General features: G+C 40.0%; 1 protein-coding gene across 1 annotated transcript; it reads left to right on the top strand.

Annotated features, from left to right (window-relative positions):
• Positions 1-14,731: 14,731 nt before the first annotated feature.
• Positions 14,732-17,344, top strand: npffr1l2 (neuropeptide FF receptor 1 like 2; the record flags this gene model as incomplete). Its single annotated transcript, XM_079161781.1, has 3 exons — positions 14,732-15,074; positions 15,688-15,787; positions 16,336-17,344. 3 exons carry the CDS (start codon positions 14,732-14,734, stop codon positions 17,342-17,344), a joined length of 1,452 nt encoding a protein of 483 aa, XP_079017907.1.
• Between the last annotated feature and the right edge of the window lie 8,611 nt (positions 17,345-25,955).

Raw genomic sequence — 25,955 nt, 5'->3', positions numbered from 1 at the left:
GAATTTAATTGAATTTATTTTGTATAGTCCAAAATCACAAATCACAAATTTACCTCAGAGGGCTTTACACTCTATGCACAGAGAAGAATCAAAGAAGGAAGAAACCTTAGGGAGAGCAACAGAGAAGGGTGGACACGAGTGCAATAGATGTCATGTGTACAGAATGAACATAACAGAGTTACAACACATGCAATGCATGATACAAATTATTCATATAATGAGAGTAGTAAGCAGAATAATGATGGAAAAATTACAACTACTAATAACAGCAATGGCAATAACAAGGTGACTACTACTTATAATAATGAAAGTAGCTGTGGGTGTCAGACCAGGGTCCAGATATAACCACGATCTAAGGAAACCTGTGAGGCGAGAAAGCACAAAGACTCCGGGGAAGAAGCCAGCAATGTATTCTATTATATCTATTAAGAGATAATGAATGCCATCGCACTTCATCTGCTCAATAGTATAAACTGTTTCCTTTACTTCCTTGGATGTGCGGCTGAACTCTTTAAGATAGCATGAACCATGCTCCCCGGGCGCCTGTCATGGGCAGTACTAGGGATGGGTTAAATGCAGAGAACAAATTTCCCCACTGCGGCACTAATAAGGGATTCTTTAATCTTTAGTCTTTAACTCTATAAGATGGCATGCGTTCAGTTGCCTGTGAAACGGCCCACATTGGATCCGGCTGACATTCAAAACTTTTAGCCAGTTTCGAAGTTGCCATTTGTTAGAGAGAATATATTTCAATGTGACTTTTAGCGGCACTAAGCAACGATAATTGTTTCATGGTCTTGGGTTTTGTTTAGTTTGTTTCCTGTTGTATTTTGAAGTTCACTCCTCATGTGTCATGTTTGGATGTCTTCCTTGCCTTGCGTGTTTTCCCGCCTTTGTTGATCGTCTACCCCGCCTTGATTAGTTTCACACCAGTCCTCCTGCTCAACTGTTCACATTCCCCCACGAGTCAGTCCTCCAGCCTGCTATTCAGCCTCCATCTCAGTCTGCTCCCCCGTCTCAGCCTTCAGTCTGCAAGTTTAAAAGCCTGCTAGCCACCAGCCCTCAACCTGGCTTGCTAGTTGCCAGCCTCCACTCCAGTCCCCTTGCCTTGGGTTCCCAAGTCTGCAGCCCCAGAGTCCTGTTCCTGCTCCGGCCCCTAACCTGTTCCCGGGAACCAGCCTGGCTCAGGGGTCCGAGCCGATGTCTGGCCAGTTCAGGACCAGATTCACGAGTTCAGTTCTGGTCCTGACTTCCAGTTTTCTGAATCTGGTCCTGAGCTCTACTCGCCTGAATCATGACCGATTGGAACAATTGTATTCTCTCTGTACTTGTTTCCCCTTGGACACATCATTCATTAACACAACATCTCATTTCAATGTTAAGCTGATGACACAGTTATCGCTTTCTGTTAAATCACATGATCTAACCATATTGCATTTCTATTTATCCAATGTCACGGCCTGGAAGGCACCTAACTTCCTACAATTCAATAGCAATAAAACAGGGATTACTGGTTCAGTCCACCTCAGACGGCTTTACAATCTGTAGAACAAACAACATGGACCACAACAGAGGATCCCTCTCCCAAGATGGGCAGAAGTGCAATAGAGTATGTGTATTGAATAAACATGATAAAGTTGCAACAAAGTTAATCCATATGACAGAAATGATACACCTAATGAGAGTAATAGCAGTAGCAATAGCAGCAATAATAAAGATAAAGATCTTAGGGTAACTTTTAGTGATACATTTGAGCCAGGCCTAGACTTGACATTGCCGGGCGAATTGGCCAGCTGATTGGCTCGGAGGAGTTCCAGGTTAGTGTTAAAATGTCAAATGGAATGGGTAAATCAAAGCAAAAACAACACGAGGCAGAAACAGTCAGAACTGCAGACCGTCAGCCCCCCTGTTCGCCATCACTTTGGTCGCTTGTGCATGTACGCATCAACACAATTTTATACACGATGCTCATACACGATGCACAGAAAGACCTCAAAGAGGGCCCTAGCACCTGCTGTTTGGCCTCCGAGAAAGAAAGTGCCTTTTTTTTTCAAGGGTGATGTTTTATTACTGAATAGATATATTCCTGTATGGACACAGCCTGCCCTGCCAAACAAATATATATATAGAATAAAATATGAGGATGGGAGAGTTGTGTTAATGCCCTCTACCCTCCCTACTTGGTTTCCTGCTGCGTGTGGGCAACGCTGCAACACATAGGAGCTAATAAAGTCATGGGGTTTGAATTAATTATGAGTAATGAGGATATATGGCTCTCAATTATGTATGTCATACAAATCTGATTTTTGAAATTTTTTTTTTAATCTATAAATCTTTTTTAATTTAATAAAATAATTATAATTATACATTCAGTTTGGGTAAGCCAGTTTCAGGGACGCCTATTGTAACTTAGCCATTGTTAATATCAATAGCTATGGCTGATGATTTTCCTGCTACTATAATATGGAACGAATAACAAGTCAATTAATGAATACGGGGGTGTTTAAATGTTCCTGAATAGCATCGTAACTGCATTAATCAGTCTTACAGGATTCAGTAATGAAGTGAGACGGAGTGAATTAATTAGGCGATGGATCCTTTGTTTAAACCCTAAACCCAGGTGTGTCAGGTGTGTGCGCATTTGTATGTGAATGTGGGTGAATAACATGAGTTGTGATGATTGGTTACTTTGCTGGAGGCATTCCCAGGCAATTTACTGCTTTCAGATAACGTCAGGCCACCTATTGTCACGGTTTAGGCTTTGCCCCCTTTGTGTCTCTGTGTCTCTGTCTCTGTAGCTCCGCCCCTGGTCTCCTCCCGGCTCCCGCCTGTGTCTCTGTGTCTGTTTCCTGATTGTCCTCATTCACTACACCTGTGCCCAATCACCTGCCCCTGGGTTTTCCCTCTGTCAACCCCTCTTATATAATATTGGACTTTGCCTTTCATTTCAGTTTGTATTTTTCGCGCTCCCTGTTGGAGTTGTTTTTGGTTCCTGTTTTTGTCCACTTTTGCGCCAGTAAATGAACCTTGCCTTCCACCTCGTCTCCAGTGTCTGCGCTTGAGTCTGTGCTCTACCCCTGCACCACATCCCATGACACCTATTCAATGAGCTAATGCCGGTGTGGCAGAATACTCCAGTTTGATGCTTTACTGTATACCTTTTACATTTCTATCCACTGTATCATAATTATTCTGTTTATTTCCATCAATAATAATGTATTATTATTAATAGATATTAATGAGTTGAAGTAAAGTGCTACTTGATGTAAACTTTATAAAATAAGTTCCTAGCCAGAGACAACAATGTTACATCCTCCTCCTCCTCCTCCTGGCTCTTCTCACTTGATGCTCAGCAGCATCCTCTTCTGCTGAGTTATTGTACCCCAGTTCTTCATTCTTTAAATCACACTTAATATCACGTAAGAAAACAACAAACAATAGAAGCAGTATAAAAGGGAAGTATCGTTGCTTTGTTATTATTATAAACAGACACACATTTGATTAGTGTACAGTTGTGAAGTGATCAACTGAGCTTAGGATATTGCACTAATTGTTTCGGGTTATATAGCCCAGCTGTTATCATGGTGCACTACAGCTGGCCTCTGTGCTTGGGATATTGCGCAATACACAACGTCTCAACGTCTCCATATATTCTAGCAGGAATGTTTTCCTCAAGAGCATAATTCACTTCTTGGCATTTTGGGGTTTGAGAAAGCCCCCCCACCCTTCTGTGTGTAACAAACTGCACTAATTTGCTCATCTCAAGCACCTGTACTGTTTAGCAGCAATCAGGTGTTGCTGTGGTGATGGCAACTGCCTGGTGAGAGCTCCTCTCATAGAATTTAAGCTGAGAATGAATGAATCAATAAAGTTGTGTTCACTGCAGCGGTTTTACTCTCAAACACTTGATAAAAACTAAGCTTGCTCTGTTCTGCATTTCTTTAACGCTATTTGACATTATCTTACAACTGGTGATCATTTCATCAGCTGACAAGGATCATTCGGTCTCTCCTCTGCGCTCCGGGGTGCAGACAGCGCTGTTGAAATATTAAGTGAAATTTGATTTGAGGTTTGAGTTGGTTTATATATTTTACAATTGAAATGTGCTTCTCTACACTAGTACAACCACAAATAACACATCCTTGACTTTACCAGCCCAGTTTGGGGTGGTGCTGACAAAAGGGCTCTCCGAGGAGCTGGAGAGGGTACAAAAAACGATGCAGCAGGATCCTTAGCTATCGATTATCTTCTCTTCCATGACTGAGTGAGAGGTGTGACGATGCAACCCTGCACAACCTCAAAGACAGCTCATCCCCCCTGCACGGTTTCCTGCATTCTGCCTTAACCATCCACTTACTCACTTCGAGGGATAGGGCCATTTTTGTGCCCACGAGTTGGACCAAAACACATCTCTCATTATCCCTCGCACTCTTAAATCGTTTTTATAAATGACTTATTTTGCACCTTTTATTCCACATGCTCTCTAATTGTCTTAAATTGTTTATGAATTGTTTTAATGTATCTTCAACTACGGAATTAGGGTGTAAAATGTTGATTAGTGGCGCATTTCAAGATTCACTGTTTAAAAACAGTTTTTATGCTTCAGTAGGCTGCCTTGTCAAGCTTCAATGGCCGGAAAAATTAAGGCATTGCAGATTTTTCTTTTTACAATATTAATTATATGCCCACATTTACACCTTTACAGTGGGAGAAATGGGCATTTAAAATACCAAAGGGGACCTTTTGGATTCCTTGACACCAAGTAGTGTGCCATTGTTTTGTTATAAATTAACTGCTCCATACTATGTGTCCATGGTCCAGAGCCACATAAATAACAAAAATAATAATGAAATGAAAATAAGTGGTTTTAGGGGGATTTATTGGCAGATATTGAATATAATATTCATAACTATGTTTTAATCAGTGTATAATCACCCAAAACTAAGAATTGTTAAGTTTTCCTTAGCTTAAAAAAATACATTTATATCTTCAGGGAGCGGGTTTTCTTCCGCGGAGTCCGCCATCTTGCACTGGCACAGCAGCCCAGAACGGACACTGGCTCTAACAAGAGCCTTTCGCACATTAAACGGTGCCCGGTGTTAAATAATTAAAGATTGTAGTATTAGGCTCCGACGTTACTGGTGCTTTTTATTAGTACTTTTTAATTTGTTGGTGTCATTTATCATCACTCTCTCTATTGGGCTGAGCTACTCCAACTACACGCACACACCCACACACATAGACACAAACACATGCATGCACGAAGTGCGAAATAAATAGGCCACACTATAATGAACGGAACCAGTTGAAGTGAAGGATACTCGAGTTGACAGCAACTATGCTTGTTACTGTATAAGTGCAATACAATGTTTGAGAGTAAAAAGCCAATACTTTATCAATACATCCACGGACATGTAAAGGAAAGTGAAACCTAATTCAATCGGCTCTATTAAGAGTCTCTCATCCACCTCTGGTATGTTTTCCCAAGAACAGCGTGCACGACGGGCCAAAAGCTTCTTTTTTGTGTGTAAACTTCTCTAGCTGAGACAAAGCAGCCAGGAGGGCAGAGGACATGAGGACAGAGGACATGAGGACAGAGGACAGGATGACAGAAGACAGGAGGGCAGAGGACACGAGGACATGAATAACTGATAGGATGTCTGTGTTGTTCATTCTTTAAAAAACTTCACTCAGAAATGTTATTTATTTTATTGACATTTTACATTTGTTTCCAGTGAGATATTAATGATTTTATATCGGAACTTTGCTGTCGTATATCTGTTTATATCAGTTTTGCTTAGATATAAATAACTTCTAATCTTATATTCTGGATTCATTTGTTTTTCAAATTCTATACATGTTTTTAAAAACAATTATTTAATCATGTTGAAGAACTAAGTATTGATAAAGGTAGCTCCTTGTACTAAAACCCTAACTGCACTGTTGAGCTGAGGGGTATTTAGCTGGTTGCAACCTGTCACAAACCACTAGATGCCACTGAAACTTACCAACTGCTCCTTTAAGGAAAGTCTGAACTGATCATGCCCCTTACGTTGACCGAGACAAAACATGTGCCAACTGTTCCCGATCTCCCCCTCGCGCGGAGACGGTCGGAGTGGAGCGCGCCTCTGTGGCAGCAGATCAGTCTGACTCTGTGAACGCTGGATGAACCTCTTGCTGTACATCTTAACTTTGAACTATATCATAGATGTTATTGTTAAAACTCTCCCTGTAAAGTGGTAGAGTATCTGAAAACCTGTGGACGACGCCGAACGCCGTTTTAATTTTTTTGTTTGTTTAATTAATTGGCTCATTTTTAATCTCTTTATCATCTCTTGACAACTGCGAGCGTAGTGCATCTGACAGCACAAAGGTAGGTCCTGTTCATGTTTTGCATACATTTACCTGCGTCGCAGGACAACACACACGCTACAAACATACTGGGTTACCGTCTTCTCTCATCCACAGTATGTTGACTTAATTGAGCTTATATCACTGCTACACAGACACCACGCTTTTCCAGAGAGGAAGCGATAGACTCACGACAGGAAAATAACTTTATGAATAGTTGATTTCCAGCAGCCCTTTGTTGAACCTGTTGACTCCCTTTTCTTTCTTCAAAATTAAACAGAAAGAGCGAAAACAATATGAAAAAAAGACTATAAAGAACCCAATAAAAAGTATTCCGTGTAGCTACTCTCTCATACAGCACTATTTGTTATTTATTTATTTATTTATCCGTTTTTGAAAATGGTGGCGCTTTTTAGGAGTTTGAGTGAGTGCAAAAAAATACAGTTATAGCTATACATGACTAAGTAAGTGTATCTCCTGTTAGAATAAACGGAACAGATATTGTTAAATACAACGTATTGGTTTTAATTATCAGGCTGTGTCAAAGCTATTCCCCTTCATTTAGCAAAATGTTTCATTAAACTTCAGTTCCTTTATAAAAAAATAAAATGATGTTGATGAAGATGTATAGACAGCACACAGTGGCATGCATGTTACAGTGCAGTCCATACGAATTGCAGGTGTTTTGTCTTTGCTCCCCAGCATATTGGATATTAAATAAAACAATGACTTTCGGGTTTAAATGTTGAATTTAAGCTGTTATGTTGTAGGAGTAGTGTTCTAGTTATATAAAGCAGGTCAGCCTTTGTGCATGCCATGATAAGTGACATTTTGGAGGTTGTGAGTGCATTCAGCCTTCCTGCAAAGAGTGATGTGGTGGATAAATGTCTCATTGTTTGTGCACATTTCATTAGAAACAGAATAATCAGCAAAGACAAGACAGTTCAGTTTTTCACTGTAAGCTAAACATAGTTTAAATCTCTTGCATGATTGCTGGCAGTTTGCTGGTGCGTACATTTAGTTTATTAAATACTTGTGTAAAAAAAAGATATGGCTAAATCCTTTGTCTATAGGTTATCTGACAGGGCCGTGCTTCAGAAAGATGTCATGTAATGGAGGTTTGACAGTACGTGATTGAAGGGTCTCTCCTTCACTGAGACATCAACATGAACTCTGCTTGCACCTGACTGGATGTTGCTTATAGCATTGACATATCCCTGACTGTGAAAAAATAATTTCCTTGTGTTTTTTTTTGCCATAAATAGTGGCAATATGTAAACATAGTTTGTGTCATTTAAAGGGTTAACATTCTGAAAATTAGCGCATGACATTAGAGGTATTATATGTGATTGCTCTTTCAGGGTGAAGTGCCTTTATACCGTATAAGCACAACGTTGAATGCGCATCTCTGCTGTCTGCATTTGGGTCCTTCCCTGGTTGCCACTCTCCTTCACCGCATGGCGACAGTATGAACTGACTAAATATGGACCCAGCAGATGGATCCTTTTCAGAGGAACCTCATTAGGTGACTTATGCCCTCCTGTGTCTCCAGTGATTGGAGAAAAACAGCCTTTTCAATGGCACACCAGGAACTGTCTTCAAAGCCATGGTTGGATAGATTGCTACCTGCGTGGGCTGGACTTAATTAGCCTCCAGCCTGCCTCCAAGCCTTCTAGCCCCCAGCCTGCTAGCAACCGGTCTAAACCCTGGCCTGCGAATATTCGGTCTACACCTCCACCTGTTAGCCTCCAGTCTGTACCTCGGCCTGCTAGCCTTCAGCCTTCACTCCGGCCTTACCTGGGGCCAGACATAAATCTGTGAGCGGGCATTTGATTTCCGTGATTGGGCCCAATGTAAACATAATAGGTGGTGCCGGCACGTGAGTGTGAGCACGACCTCGCTATCTATACGTAGCATTGTTGCTCTTTTTTTTTCACGGCACAATGACAAACAAAACATTCAGATTCACAGGTCTGGACCCAGGTAAGGGCAGCAGCCCAGGTAGGCTGAGTTTTAACTGATCTGTAATGTGAACGAGATTTCTGACCAGCATTGATACAATTTTTTGGACAATTTTTTATTTATTAGCAAGCTCTATTTTGATGCTTTTTTTGATGCACTCTGACACCTTATTAATATTCAAAATGAACATGTATAACCTCAGAAACTGGTTATAAAACCGGTTTACTTTCCAGATTAAATATGAATTGTGATATAAAAGTAATACGCCTACGCTCAGCTCTCTCCTCTACTGTAGTATGTGTCACTCAGGCAAGGGGGCTGAGAAACCTTGTTTTAACTTCCCCTCATATTACTAAAGAAAAGGACAGAAGGCGAGAGGAGCTGCTGAAAGCCTTCATGTCAAATTTAAACTCAGAAAAACGTGACTGTGTTTAAAGGTGGCCATCTCTCTTCAACACACACAGGCTCAATCTTATGTCACAATACAAACATTAAAAACAAACACATCTAAACATTCACATATTCAAAACATAAACAAAAACTGATCCTTGTCTATAAGGAGTCAATTTACTACACACACACACACACACACACACACATTGCCACAATGCCCGCTCATGCTGCCAGCCTACCAGTAACAAGCCTTCACTCTCAGTGCTGACAAATGGACTTCAATCCGGCGTGCTAGCAACCAGTCTGCCAGCCTCCAGCCTTTGCCCAGGCCCATTAGTCCACGTCTGATCACGCCTGATCCGGATACCTTCCCGCCTGCCTGTTCTCTATCCCCTGTATGCTGAGGGCTGTCTATGAACTTTGAGAAGCTGCCATGACGTCCAGCGGTTACCCTTTGAACGGACTCACGCTATTGACTTTGACTCATGCTATTTTCAGAGGGTACCAAGGAAGGCATGATGTATGGCTCCCGACATCGAAAAGCGCAGACCAGCAGTTTGGCCTTTACTCTAGTCATCCTTTTCATGACACCTTACATTTATTTACCTGTTGTGGAAAAAAATATGCTTTTATGATCTTTTATTGATCTAAAAGGCCTTTTTAAAGCCTATCACCCTTGGCATGCTTTACGTCAGGAGGCTTTGCTCTGGCTGTCGGGAGGTTAAAATAAGACGAAGAACCTTGTAATAGTCTGGACAAAGGGTTAGAAAACATTGTTTTGCCTCCTCGCTGGTGGCGTGATACATGATTTTTTATAATTTGGGAAATACTGTATGAAGCTGAGCGAAGGTAATGTTGCTTTAAGGTTTTGGTCTATGTCCATGTTTATGTGGTGTACCAAGATCGTCTCCGGACATTTGTTTTGTAAAAAACTCAAATATTCAAGTAAGGACAACTAAGACTCATTGACTTATTTTTATATTCATCTAAGTTGAAGACTAATTGAAGACTTTTCCTTAACTTTGACTCGTTTAAATTGCTTAACTATACAAATGATAACCTGATGCTTTTTTTAATATGTTGAAACACATATAAGCAGTCAGTGTACATCAATAATGTCAAGCTCCTCCTGGGTTTGACATTTATGACTTCCCAAGGGAGAGCTTTAATTAGTCTACCTCAGCTTCATGCCTTCAGGTGGACAACCATGTGAGCTACCACTTTGAATATTAATAGGCACATAAACAGTACATAAACATATTGCACTATCTGACACTGTGGAGTCATTTTGCACCAGTGCTTTCAGAGAAATATAAGAGCCTATCAGGACAATTTCTCCATTAGCATTGGCACTAGCAGATCAATCAGAATCAAATTTGAAACATTCTATTGTTCACTGCTTTTTAAAGAAGCCCTCTTTAGATCCCTCAGTTTTAAGTAATTTATGACCCATCTCCAAGCTGCCATTTTTATCAAAGATTTTAGATAAGACTGTTTCCACTCAATGGAAGACTCAGGCCTGTATTCTACGCTTCATGACCTCAGCTCAGCCTTTGATACAGTGGACCACAATGTCTTAATCAGCCGTCTGAAGAACTAAGTTGGCATCAGTGATGTGTCGCTGGATTGGTTGATGTCTTATCCGTTGAACAGGTCCTTTTCTGTAATGCCTGGACTTAAATGACTCCAAATCTGATGTTATTATAATGACCCCTGCTGGCCCCAGCACTAGCTGCATCAATAATCTCTCAAGGCTGGGAGCCTTATCTAATAATGTTCGATACGAAGCCCGCAACCTGGGTGTAACTTTTGATTCCAAACTGACTTTTGATGCTCAGGTGACCAAAGTTGTGCAATCCTGCTTTGCTCAATTAAGACACCTAAGCAAAATCCAGTCATTCCTTTTACCTGCAGAGAGAGTCATATATGCTTTTATCTCTTCCAGACTTGACTACTGCAATGCACTTTATTCTGTTATCAGCAGGCGAAACATTCAAAGACTGCAATTGATACAGAACGCTGCTGCCAGGTTTTTAACTCCAAGAGAAGTGCCCACATAACACCAATCCTTGCTGCTTTTCACTGGTTACCTGTGAATTGTAGAACTGATATTATGATTTTACTGCTCGTTTTTAAAGCCTTAAACGGCCTGGCTCATTCATCTGCGATCTGCTGATTCCCTTTGAGCCAGACCACTGCCTGAGATCTTCAGGCAGATCCCTATTAACAGTTCCAAAATCCCGAGTGCTCACTAAAGGTGACCGGGCTCTTGCTGTTCGGGCCCCTAAGCTGTGGAACTCCCTTCATGGAGATCTAAGACAGGCAAATTCAATGTCTTCTTTTCTTCTGAAGACTCACTTTTACCGTTTGGTTTATTTTTTATGTATAACAGATTTTAGAATTTACAATCTTGCTCCATCTTGTTTTACGATTCTGAATCGTATTTGATGAAGATAATAATGGACATCATTGCCAATATTACAGGTTCAGCAGCTGTTCATGATGAGGTTAGGTCATGTCTAAATTACATACTGAGGAATTTATTGTTATCAACTACATTTACCATCAACACTAACTGGACATCCACATAAAAGGCTTTTTAAAGGGATGCCTGCTTCTTCAAACCATCATCTACTGTTGGTAATATACTGTTGGTTTTATGCAGTATTGCACTGCCTGCATTTAAGTTGTCTGTGTTATTGCAGTGAATTGGGAGATTCAGGCTATTTACAGGCTATTTTTGGATGGAGCACTGTTGACTTATGAATAGTATCTTTTTATCTTTTCAATCCTTTTATTTTACAATGTAAGTCAGGATGATCACATGATCATCTGATCAAATCTGTGTGCGCATGGAGGTGATTTAGAGATTAGTCTATTGTCTGAACAGTCAGTCACCAGTGATAGAGGATTGTCCTTCCTCACTTGTGTCATTTATTTCTTCTTTCATGTTCACCTTCAGCAGGAATCCATAAATCAAGACATCAAGGGGCTGTGTCATGGTTTCTCTGGACTTTATTTTGTAATCCCTGCCTCATGTGCCTTGTGTTTGTTTGACTTTCTGTTTTTGTGGTTTTCTCTCCTTTCGTCTGTCTATCACCTGTGTTCAATCCGCCTTGCTTTGTTCCCATTGTGTCAACCACCAATCAGCTTTCAGCCTGCCCTCACGTCTTCCCACCTGTGTCTTGTTTGATTAGTTTCTTGCGTAGTTATAGTCCCGTCTTTTCACTGTTGGTTGTCGGTTCGTCTTTCGTTCCTTCATTGATGCATAGAGGTTTGTTCTTGTTACCTGCCGGCTCATTAGTTGATGCAGATACATCAACTCTTCCTGGGGTCCACACATAAGCTTAAAAAACATCAAGGCTGTACAGTACACAAATTGTATACATCCTTAACTCTTAAGAAAGAACATACATATGTATATTATTTTAGTACACAAGAAGGGTTGATCTGTGGTTAATATAGGTCAAAGATACACATTAAGATCTAATATGAAAATTCATGAAGTGTTACTTCACATGTTTTTTTTTAAACTTGCTTTATTCAGTGTTTCAAAAATCTGATCTAGAAGGGAGTTCCTTTTAATCACTCAGCACTGCCTGTTTTGTTAGATTTGTTCTGGTCTTATGAAGTGTGTAGTGATCTCTGGTAGGGTATAAGTGTGTGCCAGAACTATGTTTGAGCTTGCTATACAGTCCGGGATCTTCAATACGGGTTCCTTTCAAAAGAAAGTAGTGATCTTTTAATCTCTCCTCAACTGTTAGCCAGAGGAATTGGTCATGCATTTTCATTTATGTGGCTCTTGGTCTGCATCGAAGGGCAAGCTGAGCGACTCTGTCCTGAACCAGCTGTAGTTTCTCTAGATTTGCCTTTGTGTCCCCTGACTGAACCACCGAGTAATACTCTAAGAGTGATAACACTTAGTTTGCAGGACCTGTTTGGTCAGCTGTAGTGTCAAAAAGGAGAGCATCTCTTCACCACAGATAGATTTCTCCCCATCTTTACCACCAGCTAGTCAATGCGTTTTGACCATGACAGTTAACCATCTAAAGATACACCAAGCAGCTCTATCTTTGTCTGATATCAGACAGAATTGTCAACTCGTTAGTCTGGTTCTGTCTTCAGTCTTAAAAGGCCTCCACTCTAATTGATGTCCATGGGGGGGAATCAATTTTCAAATGTCTTCTCTATTTCTCAAATGTTTCGCCGTTATTGTAGCTTGCTAGAGCCTTCAATGACAGGTTATCATCTTAAGTATATGGAATATCGATTCTGGCATCAAACAACACTGCAAGATGAAATGTATAATGTGTGACTTTAGCCCACTACTCTGAGGTGATTTGTTTTTGCCTCCACTCTTTCTTTTCCAGCTGCCGGTAGCACAGAAACTCATCGTGATCTCTGTGGAGCAGAGAAGAAATTAGCTGTGAAGTTTTCTCCTGTTATTAAATGTAAAGTGTAAGTCAATGTTCAGGATAAGGACCGGTTACTGCCGCTGTGATGTTGGGTCTGGACTGGGATAAGTGTACAGGGCACCGCAGCAATATTTCTCCATTTTGAATTAGCGGTATGTTTTAAGATTGTGATGTCACTAGATGAGGAGTACAGCCCACAGTTTTACACACACACACACACACACACACACACACACACACACACACACACACACACACACACACACACACACACACACACACACACACACACACACACACATATACAATAAATGTAAGGCACACTGACCAAAGAAAATATTAAGTCACATTTCACAGATTCTAAGTAAAAAACCTCCCGAAAAAACACAGTACCTATACCTGCAGTAGCGCTGACAATCTAACAAAAAAGCATCAAGAATCAAAAAAGTCTAAATTGCTGCAACAGGCTGCTGCTCAGTGCCCGAGAGTTTAATTATAATATAAGATAGTAAAATATTTTAAAAAGATGTGAAGTAAATTATTTTTGTATTTGCAGACGTGTGTAGTGCAGTCAAGGTATCAGTGTTGTGCCAGCTTTGTTTATTTGAATTGTCTTGCGAGTTTCTGTTTTTTTGCACAGAACTTGTCTCAAAAGTACGCTTTGATGTGTGCACGGATGCTAATGAATACACATGTGCATAATGCACTTGCGTTTGCTCTCCATAATGGTTGGCATGCGTACACCGTAGGGGTTGTCAAGGAGCTAGCAGATTATTTAGTGACAGAGATCAAAGGAACTTGGCTTCACTGCTTCACACTTTCTCATACAGATCCTATCTGGCAATATCAGGTAGGGGAACTGTTAACAAGGCCACTTCACAAACAAAACGCATATTCAACCATCCCCACTCAAGAAAAAGGTTTGACATTAAGGTCATTACATCTTGTCAAACAAAAGATGTAATATATATGCTAAAATGTCCCTGTGGCCTCCAATATATTGGGAAAAAATAAGAGCCCTGAAAACTAGGATTGCATAACACAGGCAAGCCAATCAAAATCAGCAGAAGCAGCAAGTCCAGTAGCTGTCCACTTAAAACTAGCACAACAAATCCATACTCAGGTATATTGGCATTGAGGCTGTCACATTGACTCTGCTCCTGAGGAGAGAACTACTTTGGATATATAAATGTAACAAAGACTTAAGTATCAAATCATTTTCAGAAATGATATATTGGATCAGTATTGTATTGTGAGGTGTGTTGATATGGATGCTGCTCTTTTATTGTCACATAGCCAGTTTGTATTGGTGCATTTGCTGCAACCAACAGTATCATACAGCAATTCTTGTCCCTTTGATTTGTAGTAGATACGGTCAGTCTTTGAGGTTTTATTTACCAAACACATCAGGAAATTTGACTTGCAGCCCTGATTAGTGTCCAGTATGTAAACATTTTATATTTCCACACTGGAATAGAAAAAGGGGAAAAAACGTTTTAAATGTTGATCAGTTGATTGATCAGATTGTAACTATTCGTTCCAATCGTAGTTCTAACTGATCTCTTCTCGTCACTATTTGATTTCCTCTGCAGTGTTGGTTCTTCTGAAGGATGGAGATACTGGACAACATGGGCGAGGAAGGGATGGAGTTAGAGGGATCAGCCAACATAACAGCCATGATAAACGTCAGCCTAGATGGCTCCGCAAATTACACCAACATTACCTTTTCCCCCTATTATCAGCACTCTCTGTATGTGGCTGCAAGCTACATCCTGGCCTACTTCTTAATCTTCCTGCTGTGCATGGTAGGGAACATCCTAGTGTGTCTTATCGTACTGGAAAACCGTCACATGCGCACAGTCACCAATCTCTTCATCCTCAACCTGGCCATCAGTGACCTACTGGTGGGAATCTTCTGCATCCCTACAACTCTGGTGGACAACCTCATCACAGGTAATTAAGTCCACATAAAACTGCACATAGAATTGCTTCAGGGCTCTCCGACAGAAAGGTAGGTGATGTCAGAGTGACAACATCCGTCTTGAGAGGTGGTTGACGTGGATTAATGGGACATCATGCCATCATTTCTATTTTTAAACATAACTGACCAATTATTTCAGGGTTTTTGTTTCAACAGCTGCTGACTGCATGCTGTGTACATAAATGTAAGCAAAGTAGCTGACTAGGCTCGTTTATGGTGTGACACCTGGTGATTTAAAATGAAAAGAAATTAATTGCAGGGTACAGTCACTCTGTCTGGTGTGTTTGAAGCCCTTCTTTCTGCTGTAGCAGGGATAATGAAACTCAATAAAGAATGGAAGCAAGATGTGAAGGGCCCTCCTGTCACATCACACTTTGTGTCTTCTCTGCATTTACATTTGCAAGAATATCTGTAGATTGGCTCGAATGCCTTCATGCCACATTAAAGTAATTCTGTAAAGAATTATGCAATCTGTGAACTAGTGATTTTAAACTTCTAAAAATCCTTGTAGATTGACAATTATGTTACTGTGTTACCACTGAGGACTAGCTAAAGTATTCTAATGATTGTCATTTCTTTCAACAGGTTGGCCCTTTTCCAACACGATGTGCAAGATGAGCGGCTTTGTGCAGGGAATGTCTGTTTCCGCATCAGTCTTCACTCTTGTGGCCATAGCTGTTGAAAGGTTAGTGTGTGCTGTGGTTTGATGCCTTTCTCCCCATTTATCTAAAATGCGACGTGGCACAAAAAGGAGAAAAATGAGACAACTAGCAAAACAGTAACACAAGACAAACAGATTTGAATATGGTACATATTTGCCTTAAAAATATTAACCATATGGTGGCCCTAAAGAAAAGTCAGCATCATTAAAGTCCTACGGGGAACCATGAATGTCTATACAAATGTTGAGGTCAATGTATGAAATAGTTATATTTCAGTCCCACATTCCCCTCACTAGAGGATAACTAAAATGGCTCAAATTACCGAACACAGCTTCTTACATATCAAGCTTGGTTTAATTGAAAATTACTTTTGAAAATAAACATGGGTTCATGTTAATTAGAGGTGGGGTTTGTCATGATTTTGAAGACAATTCATCTAATTACTGGAAGAATAATTAGCATTGAGTATCCTTAGTTACAGCTCTAGTTATATTTTAGATGTAGTTCTTTCGTTTATGTCTATATATATTGCTGATGTGTTGGAACGCTCTTCCTTCCTTATTTACTACAGGTTTCGCTGTATCGTGTACCCTCTACAACCCAAGGCAACCATACTTGTTGCCAAGGCAGCCATCGTGTTGATCTGGGTGCTAGCAGTGGTGATCATGTGTCCCGCTGCTGTGGCACTGACTGTGGATAAAGTTCCTTTCCACAACATAGTGTACAATAATGACTTCAACCAGACATCCCCCCTGTACACCTGCTATGAAAACTTTGCCAACCCTCAGATGAGAAAGGTCTACACGGCGGTTCTGTTTGCTCACATCTACCTGGTGCCGCTCACCGTCATCTCGCTGATGTACGGCGGTATCGGAGGTAAACTGTGTTCTTCTGTGGTTGCAAACAGAGAGCCACAGCTGGCCAACATCACAGTCCATGTTAGGCGTAGAAGGGCTGGTCAGCAAATGATTTCCCAGAAAAAGGTCAAGGTGATAAAGATGCTCATCCTGGTGGCTTTGCTTTTCATGCTGTCCTGGCTGCCACTCTGGACTCTCATGATGATGACTGACTACGCAGGCTTGGACAGGGAGCAGCTAGACCTTATGACCAGCTACATCTTCCCCTTTGCCCACTGGCTGGCTTTCTCTAACTCCAGCGTCAACCCCATCATTTATGGCTACTACAATGAGAACTTTAAGAGGGGCTTCCAGGCGGTGTGCAAGTCCAGGCCCTTCGATTGCCTTGTCCAGTGCGACCTGTGGGAAAGGATGGTCAGGAGGGGCAGGAAGGACAGGTCCGTGCCAATACCTTGTGGAGGTACTGACTTCAGAGATGCCACTAGCAATCACAACCAGCTTGTCATCGGGCTGAGAAATCGAGTCCATAACGTCAACGAGTTGACAGAAACAGCAGAGGTGAATAGAAGTGTAAGGGTGGGGTGTGTGGTGGTCCACTCGGAGAGAAGTCTTTCAGATCAAGGGTTAGAAATGACAGCTTTAAATAAGAAAGACAGTAATGGTGAGAAGTCAGAAAGGGTTAGTTCACTGGCAGCATCAATGGGTCAGGCGTGGGATAACTGAGTGTTCACAATATTACCCAGAAATGAGTAGACAAAGCCATAGTATGTTAGATTGTAGTCCCAAGGAAGAGACAGTTATCTGATGTTAAATGTAGTAACTGTTTAGAGAGGTGGTTACACATTGCAACCCTAGTTCTAGGCAGTGCCTCATCTTTACTGCAAACACTTTAAATCCCTGATGCTCATGCTCTGCCAATCAGGGAAAGCACAGATGAGGTTACTGGAGGTAGAACCATGTACCTTGGGTTTATTTTATATTTGGAAAATATTCCCTCACTCATGCCTGGCCCAACATGTCAGGCAGCTGGCTTTTAACCTACGATAGAAGTTGGACCAAACCAATTAGCTGAATCAACAGATCTGATTAATAAATTAATATTTTTAGGCTAAGAGTAACAGGGGCTAATTTCATATTGGGTATACCTCCAACATAGATAATCAAGGTAAGCAATGCCTGTTGTTATTGCTCTGAAGCCCAAATAATCCCTTTTTAAAGACGGAACTTGTGTGCAATTAAAAGAAGTACCGCAGTAATGTAAGCCTTCACATGCAATGGCTGGTCAGTATTTATCAGGGATATAAAGACCGATTCAACTGAGAAGGAACCTAGTTGTAGGCACATTTAAGTTCCCTGCATATCATACATCTCATTGTTTTGCTTATTAAAAATACACACAGAAGTGAAGTAGTTCAGGTAGGATGCACTCAGTGTTAACATTTGATTGTTTTATTGTGACATTATTTTTGTATTGGTCCATCTTTTTCCTCTTTATGGAGGAGACATTGTACATAAAAAAAAATCTAGTTTGTGAAATATTGTGTTGACGTTTTAAAAAGCACATCAAAATCTATTCACTAAGGTAATCACATATTCATTGTGTGTGTATGTACATGCATTTACATTCACATTGTAAACTTTAAATGAAATGCAAAACAAGAATAATGCAGAAAAAGAATGTATATCCAGGAGAACCTAAGATAAGGACATTGGTGTGCTGGTGAAGTCGAACAGTGTTTGTCACATGGCAAAGCCCTGCTTCACCCAGCACAATTCTGCGCCCTTCAATTGAGGGCCAAAGACCACTGACATGTGGTTTCCCGTTGTCTGTAAAAGCATCCTTCAACAAAAGACCCAGGAACATCAGGTTCATTCCTGTTTGAATGGACATGAAATGCTGTCATTTCTAAGCACTGGGAGGTTATGTGCAATTCTCTCAGCATGTTGCATATCATGTTGTTGTGTGTTCCTGCTGTTACAATGAATTGCCAGAGCAAGGAGTGAACTCATACCACAAAGTCAGACTGTATTGCCATGTGCTGTTACAATTATTTTTATTTGCTGACATCAGTGTTAAAATTATGAATCAATGAATCTATTGTTTGACTGAAAAATAATTGATTACACTGTTGAAAAATAGTTTAGGTCAGTTGTTAAATTAAGAATACAAACAAATGCATTCTGAGACATTTTAATCGGATCCATCTGGCTGGATTACTTTGTGATTAACTTTATTTTGACCCCAAATTTTACTCTTTATGAAATAAAAACATTAGCTCTTCAGGTAAAGCAATGATGTTTGAATTTGCTACAAGTATTAAGTGAACGTAGGATGTTTAAGGTTCTTGTTAGACTCAAGATGAAAAGTTTACCAAGAACAACATATATACACAAAATAGAACCGGGTCATTGGAACCGTTCTCTAATGAGCTTTCATAACTGTCATTCATCACATACAACTTTACTGTAAGCTTCTTAGATCACATGAAATGTGCACTTGATCTTCCTCTCCATAACAAAGAGTCCGTTGTTGTACTGTACATTGAAGATCCACACTGGCCTGTTTGAATAGGAAATGCATCACAGTGAAGGCCATTTCATAGAACATTAATTTCTCATGTCAACTGCCATATCTCTTTACCACTCTCACAACTGCATTACAACTGCCTAACCTAGATGAGTCTTGTACAAGTAGGTTCGTAACTTCAATGGAACTGTAAAGCAAAAACAGTTTTAGTTGATGCCTCTATAGAAGTCACGTGATGGATATTATAATATATGACATTCAAAACTGTGCCTTTAAACAGTAATAACCTCGACAAGTGCTCTCAGTAGAGTGCAGATCTCTGCCAGGTGTGTCTCTGTCTCCGCTATCAAACTAGAAGAGTTGAATCACACTCAATTGTCCCCTTCAGCTCCCTTACATTCCGGATGACGCCTAACATAACAAAAACAGAGATGTATTCATCTTTGTTTCATGCCTAACTTTAGTGGATCATAACAGAGTATGGAATTAATCCGCAGATGCTCCAGTAAAGTTTAGGATAGAAAGACACGGCCAAAACAAGCTTCTCCTCCATTTACTACAGTGACGCCACCAGCGCTTCTCTGAAAAGTTCAGAGATTTATAACTTGAAGCGCTCGGAGTGGCCGCTCAAAAAAGGGCTGGTTGTAGCGCCTATTCTTGAGGCAGCCGCATACACTCTCCTCATTGGGAACAATTGAAAAAAGGACACTGGCGCTCAGAAAAAGACGCCATGTGGACACAGGCCCTTGTTTTTAACCTAGCCGATTGTCTGAAATGACTTTTGCTACTTAAACAGCATCTACCTGAAAGCACTTCACTTGCAGCACCTACCTCACTTGCAGCACCTACCTATACAGTGTTTTATATTTTAGGCTAAAGGTTCCAGTAGTATGCAAGATTAGCTGTGTATAGACAGACAAACCCACCCATGCACACGGACACAATCGAACGCCTGGCAGAGATAAAAAGTCTACCTCCATAACATTGCAGATGTACAAAAGTCAGTGTCAATTATCCTTGTTACAAATTGTTTCGTATTTGCTGGTCAGGTAAACAACCTACAATGTTGTTAGCCATTTTTGTTGCTACAGCATAGCAAAAAAACAGCTCGCTACAGCACAGCAGTCCGTTGCTCAACATGCAGGTACTCTCATTGTGCCTTTTCTTACTAGTTATTTGTCCGTTTTTATAGGAGTAAAGTGCATAGACAAAACTGTGAATGGGAGGCATGCTAACCTTAGCTACTACTAGCTCATACCCCTCTCTCAACCAAGGTGAAAATGCTCACAAAAAAACAATGAAATAAAAAATCAATTACTATGTTTCATTTACACAATAAAATATTCTGAATGTTTTCTGGCTTTCTGAATGAGCCGCTTAATCTCACAACTCAGAAGACATGTCATCTAAAAGTCATCTTCATGATCTTAATCTTTAGTTGTATCTATATATTGTGTTGCTTATACTGTATATCAGAGGTGTTTTGTTTAATGGCTGTGATAAACACAAACGTTAATCCATCACTCTGATAGGAATGTAAAAAAGCTATTTTAAAACTAAATAATGTGCCGTGTTTGCGTTCAAGAGTTGTGGTCCACTACAGCAAGACAAATACCACCACTACATACATACATTTATCAAGAGCCACAACCAAAGAATTTGATATACTAAGAGACGAGTTTTAACATCTGGTAAAGTGGTAATATTTTTGGATATTTGGTATGATACCTGGGGCATCTTTGTTGCTAAGCTGTCACTGGTGTGGTGTAACTTGAATTTGTTCCCAGGTTGTGGCCTTGTCAATGTGTGCAGTTTTTACATATACCAAACGGAAAAAAAAAATGCGTGGGTTGTAATTTACTGTTGAATTTATTTGAATGTATTAATGACATCAGAAGAGTGTGCAACATGTATTCTTTTTGTGAAATGAGCCTGATGTCTGATTAAAAATGCTGTATGTTTGTGGCTTGCAATGCAAAACCATGACTTAGTGCATCTTTGTAACTGGATGTAACATTGTAGTTCTGTTTTCACTTATTTACTATAGGTTTGACTGATATGTTTGTTTTCTATTATGAGTATTTGAGATTTTGTATTGAAGCCCTTAAGTTTTTTTTCAAATATTCATGTATCATTTTGGCCACTTTTGTGAAAACATGTTTGAGAAATGCATTGGAGAATAAAAATACGTTCTCTGTTCAGCTGCACACTCAAACAAACCAGCAGTGTTTAGGTTCTCCTGCCCAAAGTTTGAAGTAATGGAAAATAATGAACCGGCTTATCTTTTAACAAAACTCCTGAAATTATTTATAAAATGCTAAATATAACCGCTGCAGCTCATTAGCATAGCCAGAGCTAACATCCCTCGGCTTGGAGCAGTAGCTTATGAGTATCCCAGCAGAGGGATATTGACCCTGATAGATTCAATAAAATAATACAATAAATGCATTCAGGCAGTGGTGTGCAGTGTTGTGTTGCACCACTGCCTCTAACTAACTCTGCTTAGTAAGCAACACTACACTGGTAAACAAGACCAGGAGAGTACAGCCATGCTAGCATCTCTCTTAAGGCACAGCGGTTGCGTTGAGCTAAATGCTAACACCCTCAATATGTTGATGTTTAGCAGGTATGTTTAACATATTCACCATAATACTTTAGCTTATGCTACAACTCTCTTAATTAACAAAACACAAAGTGTAGCTGAGACGTATAGGAATGTCAATAGTTTGCAGGTATTTAACCATAAATAAAGAATTTCAGTTTTGACCTGGTGATGGTGTGTTCCTATACACGTCACCAGCTAAATACAGTCGCCATTTATGTCTCAAGCTTACCAAATTTTATTGCAATCCATTCAATAGTTGCTGAGACATTTCTCTATAATCACAAACGTCAACCTCATGGTGGCGCCAGCGGAAAGGTTCATTCATTAGACACAATAGTTGACTATACCATACCATAGTTTGACCAGCCGACATTGCAATTTGCTTGCGTGGCTAAAAATGATAAGCATGGCAGAACAATTCAGGAGTATCAAGATAGGAAAAACTAAAGGGATTGTCTACATTCCTATGATGGTCTTCATCGTACGCTATTCCTCGCACTGTGCATGATGTCAAGTATAAAGACATGTGGGTGACAAAGCAATATTTGTTGTTGTTTGCTGAGAAGTTGAAGTATATGTGGCAAACATAGTGGCTAACCAGTAACAGGAATTATAGATTATGCTATTTTGCCGTATCTGTGTTTTGGGGGTTTTCATGTTCATGCACACATTATTGTCGATGTGTGTGTCAGATTGTATGCAGCGATCTGCAGTGTGTGTTCGTGTTTGATGTGTCCACTATCTGTGTTGTCTCGTATACCTGTTCCTTTTCCTGTGTGATGGTTAACAAATAAACGATCAAAGGCTTTTCTGTCCATGTTATTCTGAGGCAATTCCGATTACTTAAAAGAATGTCTTTGAAACTCTGCTTACAAGGCTTCATCAAAGCTCACTCTGGAATACTCTCACTTTCACTCAGGCTGTGGGCTGGACACATTTTCAGTTCGTACATTGTTGGAAATAATAAAGTGAACAGAATGAAAGGAAGACCTTATTAAGCCCTTTATTGAGAAATGAGCCAACACAACCTATCAGTTGAAACTAAACATTTTGTTCTCCGGATATATGAAACTATCTCCATCAATGATTCCATATGAATGAGGTTATGAGGATACATAAATCATATTAATTTTGATGCTCGAAGTTTTCAAGTAAAAAGCACCGACATGGAATCAGTGTTTAGTCTTGATCTCAGTGTGTCACAGAGTGCCGTCAAGGTTGAGATGTATTCTCTGTACTCACAGAACAAAGATTACATTATAATAAGATCACAGCAGGACTATCTCTGTGCACTGCTTTACATTGTAAGACTTAGGCAGGAAGTGAAATCCAATAAAAGACATTTGGAATGGTCCACAGCTAATTACCAGTACAATGGAAAGCCATGCAGCAATTACTGCCTTTGAACAACTGTGAGTTGTTGGAGATTACACAACATTCACAAGCACAATTATGCAAAGACCTAGATTGCACAAGTCTTTCTAAAGGAAAGTGAGTACAGCATAATCCTCCATGTAAATGCATCTTGGACACATGTACATGTGGCCGAATACATCGAATATATATATATTCGATGTATTCTGAATTCTTTTATCTGGAACAAGAGAAGAATGTCACTAATCTATGTGACGTCTGCCTCTTTCATATTCTTTGTGTGGCATGCGGCACATATAGAAATAAAGGCTCATTATAGAGGTCTGCATTGTGAGTATGATGTTTGGTAAGGCCAAGTACAGTAACACTAATTAGGCTGCATATTATGCACATTCAATTCAAAGGGACATATCTAAATCCCTGCTGTTAGCAGAAATGGCTTACAAGCAACACAAAACACGTAATAAGACAGAAAGTGCTCATAGCAGACTTTGTTGTGTGTGTGTGCGTGTGCTCTCACCCCAAGTGAAACAGGGGTCGACCTGCTGGGTTAAAAAACAAATCATTCAAAATGTGGTAAAAAGGCTTGTGGCTCAGTTTGCGACAATGTACGAGGGTTAAGGTTAGGCGGGGTTTCCTTTGATCCATACGTGTCAAGGGAAAAATGTCAGTTAGCAACCTACCATTAAGTAAACAGTAGACACGTAACAGAAACAGCGGAGTCTGTCTGAAGTGACCACTTTTTTGCAAATTACTGGGTAATTTCAAATCAGACTGCAGGAAAATCGCAAAAAACAAGTAGAACCCACTGGAAAACAATCTCACCCATAAAAATGACATTGTACTCTCAGAAACGAACGAAGGATCTCCTCTTGGTGTCACACAAATGACAAGACGCATCAGATCCAGAAATAATCTCAGCCCTTTTAATTTGGCAGACCAATGGACACAGGTGTTAGACCAGCGAAAGAGGAATGTACTGAAGAAATACTGAGATAGTGTGCAAGCTTGTCCTCGGCTCTTAGTGCCATCCACACAAGCCCTACCTCAAGATCGATCAACACCAGCCACTGTAGGAAGGTGCTAGGCAGTCTTGGGGACCGACAACAGGACTATAATCACGGCCAGAATAGCAAAGGCTCAGACTAGCCCATCCTGACAGAGGTGACCTCTACATCCTGCTGAGCTGATTGACAATTTTCCAGCTGCAATATGTGATTATAACCACAAGGAGCCATTATCATGCTCACTACAAGAGGTTAAGAAGCCATGCAGCCTCAGACCTTGATGAAAGAATTGAACGTTTTTCATGGCATGACAACAAACGGACTCTTGACCTTTCCGGACTCTAGATTATGAGAAAAGCAACATAATATCTATGGAAGTTTTGAATCCTTACAGTTTGCTCAGAAATATGCAAATGCAGTGTTTTGCAATATAACTTTGGGAAAATAGATCCTGATAAAACAATATAACAATACTTTTTTTATTTGTATTTGAACCATAAATGGAACCTTTTGGATAATTGTGACTGTGTATAGCATACGACATGAATTTGACAAGGGTTAATGTTTTCATTTGACTATGTTTAAAAGGTTTGATGTTTTTACCTCTTTCTTCGTTCTTCTCTATAACAATGATTATAGGCCTTGTGGTGTTTTTAATACTAATATCACAGTTAATATCACAGTAACTAGATGATCTGAACTAAAACTGTTTCAGGAATATGGATTGGAAATCAGATATTGCGACTTTTTATTCATACTAATTAGTTGGAATTGGTATAGCTGCTCTATTTTTACTATTTTACACTTCGGCTATTGTATTACATTATTTGAAGTCATGTATGCTTCATCCAGGAAGATGCAATTAAGTTTATTCATGCCGACTTTAATTTGCAGAGTGCCACTAGAGATTTTTCATCTCCTAATTTCATAACCACAGCCTGGCTGATAATGCAGCATGAGGATCTTATCTTATCACTGAAACCTCTGAGGGGAGCGGTTGTTGACAGGGAGGGCCAGCGTCTTTGCCACCAAAGAAAAGGTTTCATGCTGTGGAAGATTTCCCCAGGAGAACTGAAGAATTTCTCTTTACACAAACTTACAGTGGGAAAGATTTTGAGCGGACGACGCCGTTCATGTTCTCTGTGATTTTCACCATATCTGGAATGCAACCCAGCCTGTGGCACCACTGCAATTGTCCTTTGAGGGAGGGAAAACCATCATTCAGTCTTTCCGTACTATGGCTTCAGTGTACTGCAGTAATGTTGTGCCAATAAGTCAGTCTTTGAATGTCCAAGCTCAATGGTGATCACCACCACACATGCCGAAACTGTCCTCAAGCAACATAGCATGGCAACAACCTGTGGAGAATATCTACAATAGCTTATATGATCAAAAACATATATACCTTGCTGTGGAACTGCAAACCAATCCCCACGGGGCCAAATTAAATATCTTGAACCTCAACACTGTAATGTACTGTGTTGTACTGTCATTTAACGTTTATTTGTCTCCTTTTTTAGGGAAAACTGCATAAACAGCACAGATCTACATTGTATAATTCATAAAAAATGCCATAGCATAACATGTCATAAATAAAGTATAAAAAATACCAGATGTCATAGTATGTCGGCAAAAGTCCTAATAAACATCATGGTATAGTATGTTATTGAAAAGTCATGAACAAAACGTCAAAGTATAGTATATCATAAAAAAGTCACACAAAATGTCATACTATAGTATAAAAAGAGTAAAAAATGTCATAGTGTACTATATAATTAAAAAGTCATTAACAAAACATCAAAGTATATGTCATAAAAAAGT

Source organism: Pholis gunnellus (genome assembly GCF_910591455.1).
Source record: "Pholis gunnellus genome assembly, chromosome: 6".
NCBI lineage: Eukaryota > Metazoa > Chordata > Actinopteri > Perciformes > Pholidae > Pholis > Pholis gunnellus.
The sequence above is the reverse complement of the archived record's forward strand: the minus strand, read 5'-3'. Positions and strand labels throughout refer to the sequence as shown.